The 7251-nt window shown below is 42.1% G+C and overlaps 2 protein-coding genes across 2 annotated transcripts; both read right to left on the bottom strand.

Moving 5' to 3' along the window:
• Positions 1–1902: 1902 nt before the first annotated feature.
• On the bottom strand, positions 1903–2553 carry LOC149011277 (uncharacterized). Its single transcript, XM_089162601.1, has one exon. The coding sequence runs from the start codon at positions 2551–2553 to the stop codon at positions 1903–1905; it is 651 nt and encodes a 216-aa protein (XP_089018727.1).
• A 259-nt stretch (positions 2554–2812) lies between these two features.
• Positions 2813–6830, bottom strand: LOC149011276 (uncharacterized). The gene is made up of 2 exons (XM_089162600.1): positions 6462–6830; positions 2813–3346 (listed from the first exon to the last, which is right to left on the bottom strand). Exons 1-2 carry the CDS (start codon positions 6828–6830, stop codon positions 2813–2815), a joined length of 903 nt encoding a protein of 300 aa, XP_089018726.1.
• Between the last annotated feature and the right edge of the window lie 421 nt (positions 6831–7251).

Raw genomic sequence — 7251 nt, 5'->3', positions numbered from 1 at the left:
ATTGGGTTGCTTTCCTCTTCTTTGGACCTTGCCAACGAGAGCATTCGTAAACTAGAGCGAGAAGTTGAGAGGCTCTCGGGAGTACTGAAGGAGTCCGGGACGAAGGCCACTGAACCCCAAAGGCAGGCAGCTCCTTCCTTACTCGAAAATATTCCCGTCGAAGTCTGGAGGGCTTGCATCTTCAAATACTTGCATCGTAAGCCTTTTGATGATCTATTGGATATCTATCATTTGAGGGCTTACCGAGAAGGGTAGAATGAAGTCTGGAAGTCGATCCTGAAGAGGGATCCGAGCTTTGACACGGCTCCTTACCAGCTGCACTGACATCCCAAAGTATATGGAGAATTGTGACTCCCTCTTCCTGACTGGGCCGAAGACTTGGAAGATCTACTTACTGAGGATCCAGATATATTGGTATATCTTGATGATTCTCCTCCTCTGACCCCTTTCAGGGACATGGTCTATGGAGAGGCTGCACCGAACGTCAACCAGGTTGCGGATCAAGCTTCGGTATCGGTTGAAAGGGTAAAGAGGGCAAAGCCTAGAGTTCGGTGTTCCTTCTATTCTTCATTCTTCTTGCTTTTACTTGGGGGAAGCTTACGGAACTCTTCGCAATCTGCCCTGGAAAAGCTAGACGAAGGGTATGGAATTGCGGAGTGTTTCTCAAGCTTTTATAGGTTGGAGCTTACGGAACTCTTCGCAATTGTCCCCGGAAGAGCAAGATGGAATTGTGGAATTTCTCTTGACTCTCCTTCGACAAAAGGAGGCTGCTTAAATTTTTCTTCTTGACTCTGTTGACAAGAGGAAGCTGCTTCGGTTTTTCTTCCCGACTCTATTTCAACACATGAGAGCTGCTTCAATTTTTCTTCTTGACTTTGTGTTGATAAGACGAAGCTCCTTCGGTTTTTCTTCCCGACTCTCCTTTGACAAATGGAAGCTTAGGGAACTCTTCGCAATCACCGATGATGATACTTAGAATTTACCGTTTTTCGACTGGATGAAGAATTTGACCTTGAAAACTGTTGTCTCATATGTATCCTTTCTAAGGAAAACTTTTTGATGTTGTAAAGGTTGGCCCCTTCTAGTTATTAAAGAAATAAAGAATTGACTTTATCCTTATGTTTTGTTGATCATTGGAGATCTTGTTCAAGTTTCTCACCGAAGTCTTCTTTTGAGCAATTCCTTAGAATTTTTTTTCTCTTAGTTGGTCAAAAACGAAGCTTTTGCTTTGGAAGGTCTTAGTCGGTCGGAACCGAAGCCTTTACTTAGAGATTCCTGAGAATTCTTCTAAGCTTTGGGAGGTCCTACTCGGGTTTTAAACCGATGCCTCTACTTAGGGATTCCTAAGAATTCCACTAAGCTTTCGAAGGTCCCACTCGGGTTTTAAGCTGATGCCTTTACTTAGAGAATCCTGAAAATTCTTCTAAGCTTTCGAAGGTCCCACTCGGGTTTTAAGCCGATGCCTTTACTTAGAGAATCCTGAAAATTCTTCTAAGCTTTCGAAAGTCCCACTCGGGTTTTAAGCCAATGCCTTTACTTAGAGAATCCTGAAAATTCTTCTAAGCTTTCGGAGGTCCCACTTGGATTTTTAAACCGATGCCTCTACTTAGGGATTCCAAAGAATTCCACTAAGTGTTTGAAGGTCCCACTTGGGTTTTAAGTCAATGCCTTTTGAAGGTCTCACTCGGGTTTTAAACTGATGCCTTTTGAAGGTCTCACTCGGGTTTTAAACTGATGCCTTTTGAAGGACTCACTCGGGTTTTAAACCGAAGCCTTTTGATTCATCATCATCATTCAGGTACTAATATGTAATGGTAGCTCCCAATCAAAAGATTTGTTTTTTGAAACTTGAATTGCATTGAATGAACAAAAGACTACATCAGAAACAAAAATAGTAAATCTCTAAGGATAATACTTCTTCAAGTGCCTCGCGTTCCACGATCGGTCAAGTTCATGCCCGTTGGCTATATTCTTTAGCATGTATGCTCCCGAATCGAGCGGCTTGACTATCATGTATGGTCCTTCCCATGAAGGATCTAGCTTCTTTTGGTGGCAAGGATCTGAAGCGAACGTGTTCCTTAGAACTAAATCTCCCGATCGATATTGGCGACGCCTAACACGAGAGTTATAGTGCGATGCTATTCTTTGCTGGTATTGCTGAGTTTGGGCAATTGCTTTTGTTCGGACTTCATCTAATAATTCGAGACTGTCTAGTAAACCTTGTTCATTTGCTTTTTCTCCAAACTCCCTTTCTCGTAGTGTCCCCGCCATTACTTCCACGGGTGCTAGTGCTTCAGATCCATACGCCAATTTGAATGGAGTTTCTCCCGTTAGGGTTCGAACCGTGGTTTGGTACGCCCAAAGAACATTTTGTAGCTCTTCGACCCACAAAGCATTGTCTGACTCGAGTCTCTTCTTTATTCCATCTAACAATGTTCGGTTCGTGACTTCCACTGGCCATTGCTCTGTGGGTACGCCACCGATGACATTTGGTGCTCGATTTGATAGGTGTTGTAGAATTGCTCGAATGGGGATTGTCGAATTGTGTTCCATGATCGGTAACTATGATTTTTGGCATCCCGAATCTATAGATTATAGATTCTAGAACGAACTTCTCCACCTTCTTCTCAATGATTGTTGCCAGAGCACTTGCCTTTACCCACTTTGTAAAATAATCGATTGCCACAATAAGATATTCCCATCCGCCAGAGGCCTTGGTGAATTTTCCCATAATGTTAATTCCCCACATTGCTCGAATAGGAACTGTTGTTCTTTTTGATACTGTTGCATGAATTTGACAATTATTGCAGGCTCAAACACACTCCATTGCAGCTTCTTGTAACTTTGGCCAGTACAGCCCAAGCCTTAGGATTTTGTGAGCTAGGGCTTGACCGCCCATGTGTGCCCCACAAATCCCTTCATGAACCTCCACCAAAGTGATTCTCGATCCTTCAGGGCCTAAGCACCAAAGGAGTGGACCAGCATAAGATCTTCGGTACAAGCTCCCGTTCTGCTTAGTAAATCTTGACGCTTGTACTTGAATCATCCGGGCCTCCTTCGCGTCTTCTGGTAATTTTTCATCCCGAAGATACTCCACGATAGGGTCCATCCAACAGTGCTCGGCTTCGATATAGGATATCTCCTTTTCTTGATTACTCGGAAGGGCTAATTCCTCTATATAAACTAAAGGGTCAAGCGCCCTTTCCTTGGCGTTAGCCAATCTTAAGAGTTCGTCTGCCATTGTATTCTCCTTCCTCAGGATCTGGCATACTTTCAGATCTTTGAATTCTTTTTGTAACGCCCGCACAATTTCTGGATATTTCTGCTGTGAAACCCAGCCCTGACCCTAATCCGGAAACTCTGTTAATTGTAGGTCCAGTGACCCGAAGTAAGGCAAGAAGTCATCTTTGGGCCATTTCTGTTGAAGACTTGATGGCTGGATTGGAATCCATGAGTGTTGATGCTAGTGTCCCAATGGTGGAAACTACACCCGGATGAAGATTGGATTAGTTGATGGTCTTGGAGTGGTCTCTGTATTGATTCTAAGGCATTTCTAACTCCTAGGTATGTCACTCTAGGTGTGTGCAAAACCCCTTGATGTTTGGACTTGATCTGAGCCTTCAATTCCATGTTTTGAAGTTGCTGTCTTGATTGGTCGACTCATTGGTCGATTGGACCAATCGACCAATTAATTTTGTTTTTGAAATTTGAATCCTGTCTCTTCTATTTAAGTCTAATCTCGGGAATACTCCGCCTCCTCTGCCTCCTAAGCCTCTGGAACGAGTTAGAACCCTAATCTAACCCATTCCCTTGCATTCTTTGGTGATCTCTTACAAAGACTTGAAGAATTCTTCATCTTTCTACTGCAAAGGTATGATTTCACTCACTCTCTCTTCTATCTCTGAATTTCTTTCTTTTATTCTGTTTTTCATTGAGATCAGAAAGATGATGAAGCATTCTTGTAATCATCAATTCTCTGATCTCACCATATTCTTTAAGACTCATGATCATCATCATGTTCTTAAACCCTACCTATTGAATTCTTGAAAACCTAACCCTAATCCTTTGAAACCCTAACCTGTGTGATTGTCTGGAGAACTTTTGGTAACCTACCTTGTGAAAGGGAAATCCTTTTTGGGTGACCTTGTGGTAACCTAAAACTTAATCATCTATATTTTTCCTGTTTTGATTTGTCTTTGTTCATCCAGATCTCACAATTATTGTCCAGGGAGCCAAAAGGGTGAAACCCTAATTTTCTTGGATCAAACCCAAGAATCCCCTTGTTGATCATGTTAACCCAATTATTATGTTTTGTTTACTAGATCTGAATTCTTTCATATCCTAGTTCATTATCTTTAATCTTTCTATTTTTCCCTCCTAACCTATGTTCAACCTAATTAGGTTAACCTCATGATTTCTAGGTTGTAACTTGAGAACTTGTTTTGATTTATGATTTGATATCCTCTATACCCTAGAATACTACCATGATAATTCCCCTCTGATTTGTACCCTTTTGAACCATCGAATTCGGTTCTGGATTCTCAAAATTCGGATTCTTGCAGGCCACTGTCTGCATTGGTTGACTCATTGGTCAGCTGGTCCAGCAGACCAATCAATCGACCAATGAGTACAGCAACCTCAATCTTGGTCTGTTTCGATTGATTTATGATCTCTTCCTTTATGCATCTTTCCTAACATGTTGTGTGCACTTGTTTAGGACTGTCTTTTCAGGTTTAGTCAAGATCATACTTGATTCTTTAAGATTCCATTCAAGTTAGAAGGTAAGGACAGTTAATTCCTTAACTACATAGATTGCGTGTTCTCTGGTTTCTACTTTGTGAAACTATGAGATTACTTACTGTTATTATAATTTAATTCTGATCTCTTACTGTGAGATCAGTAGCACTTGTTTATATTATCTTTTTCATTTTTCATGTTATATGAATTACCTATTATTGCCTAATCTGATTTTGCTTTTACATTCTCTTGTATATGATGAACTGTTGGTTGTATATGTTATGACTGATCTGAGAATGTGTTTGCTTAAGTTTGGTTTGGGATTGGGAAGTGTCCTTTTGACACTTCTATCCTTGGACATCGGAGGGAATAGTATGGGATGTTCTCCGAAGATGCCCATCGACGCTTTCCCGAGTCAATGGTTGTCATACCTAGGGATGTCTAGCAGTGTTTGGCTAGGATATACCCCTGTTATATCAGACCCGATTCGGAAGGGTATTGAGACCGAACGACCCGTGGTAGCAATGGGGATTCACGGGCGCTCAAGACCGGTAACCAACCCGTGAGAGGACATGAGAGCTTCCCGTTTACCATATGTGGATAACCAATAGGGTTGATGAGTCCGTAGTCTGGGACTATTAGGACTCTAGTGGAAAGAATACCGGAAAGAATCGCCCGGGGCGAGGAATGGAAGTATCTGGACCTGAGTTGATGTAACTGAGTAGATGACTTGCATTGGGCTAGGCTTTTCCTTGACATGCGCCAGTACTTATGCCAAATGGTTGTGAGAGAGTGTGTTGACTTAACCCCTTGCCACGGTTTGTCCTGAGGGATGAAGGACCCATTACCAACCGGCTGCCCAAGAATACCTTAAATGGGTGAGGGAACCCAAGATATCTTATATGGTTGAGGGTGTGAGCAGACCTACCCAAAGAAGAACGGTGCTATGACTTAAAGCATGTCTGCCATAGAGACCAGCATACATAGAGTTAGATGCATACATACATTACTTGTTTCATACTGCATTGCATCATGTTATGTTTTGCCACATGTTATCTATGATGTTATGGATTAACTACCTTATTGAGTTTCTTCGAAACTCATTCCTGTTGTATATTTCTTTTTGTTAGATTATCCTGCAGGTACAGAATATTATGACGAGCAGTACAACGAAGCACAAGCGGATGAAGCGTATTACACGCAAAGTGTTGGCAACGATCAAGATTACTTTGATGATTCCCCGGCGGATCAAGCTGCGCACTACTTTTGAGAACGGCATAGAGTTAGAACGGATTCATTGGATTGATGAAGTCCATACTTATGAAGATGTTATCTATAAACTTGAAGACGCTTGATCTTAGTTTATTTCTTAGTACATTTGTTTCAGTTGTAATCCCTTTTTGATTTTCATACTACGTTCCGCTATTTTTGGTGAAGTGAGTTTCCGCCTCACTTTACTCCCTTTTGATATCATTGGATATCTGGTATCTTTCCGCACTCTGATTATACTGATTGTTCATTTCTTGTTTTGAACCTTGTTTATAATATTAAACCTTGATTTATTTATGTTTATGATTATGTTATTGTATATGTGGGAGGATGATTTCCTCGATACTTGATCTTCGGGGTTGTGGATCACACTCTCGGGTATGCCAGTTAGGGTACCAGCTGGGAGGATGTGACATCTGCAATCGGGGCTCCGTAACGCCGTACTCTCCCTGCACCTGATTAACAATCAACTGCGAATCATTGAAAATAGTGACATGAGCTATTGCCAGATCCTTCACCAAACGGAGTCCGGCTATCAAGGCTTCATATTCTGCATCGTTGTTGCTTGCTTCAAAGGCGAATCTTAAGGCGTACCAAATGATAAAACCTGCTGGACTCTTGAGTAGAATGCCTGCTCCAGCTCCATGTTTATTGCTTGAACTATCAACGTATACCTCCCACATGGTTGGGATACTCGGTTTGGTTTCATTTTCCATTGGAGTCGTGGTTTCCACGACAAAATCTGCTAACGCCTGAGCCTTGATTGCCTTACAAGACTTGAAATTCGCTTGGAATTCACCAAGCTCAACCAACCATGGCACCATTCTTCCAGACAAATCAGGCTTATGAAGAACTTTTTTTCAAAGGAAAATTAGTTAATACCTTTATCGGGTGTGCCTGGAAGTATGGTCGCAGTTTCCTGGCCGCCATCATAAGAGCCACAGCCTGCTTCTCTATCGGAGAATACCGTGTTTCTGCATCAAGGAGCACATGGCTAACATAATAAATAGGCCATTGCTTTCTTTCCTTCTCCCGAACAAGAACTGCGCTTACAGCCGAGGGTGAAGTGGCCAAATAAACTTGCAAAGTTACTCCTTTCTCTGGTCGGGACAATGGAGGTGGCTTACCGAGAGTTTCTTTCAATTTCTCGAATGCCTTTTGGCATTCGTCCGTTCATCGGGCCTCCTTGCTTCCCCTTAAATCCTTTAAAGCTGTGAAGAAAGGGAGGCACTTCTCTCTCGACTG

This window comes from Hakea prostrata, chromosome 7, assembly GCF_041222555.1.
Source record: "Hakea prostrata isolate BN-2017 chromosome 7, UWA_Hpros_2, whole genome shotgun sequence".
NCBI lineage: Eukaryota > Viridiplantae > Streptophyta > Magnoliopsida > Proteales > Proteaceae > Hakea > Hakea prostrata.
The sequence above is the reverse complement of the archived record's forward strand: the minus strand, read 5'-3'. Positions and strand labels throughout refer to the sequence as shown.

Coding starts and splice junctions, on each gene's coding strand:
- LOC149011276 (XM_089162600.1), bottom strand. CDS start 6,830: ATGGTGCCATGGTTGGTTGAGCTTGGTGAATTCCAAGCGAATTTCAAG. Junction 3,347..6,461: donor CGCAGTTGATTGTTAATCAG/GTGCAGGGAGAG, acceptor TTTCCGGATTAG/GGTCAGGGCTGGGTTTCACA.
- LOC149011277 (XM_089162601.1), bottom strand. CDS start 2,553: ATGGAACACAATTCGACAATCCCCATTCGAGCAATTCTACAACACCTA.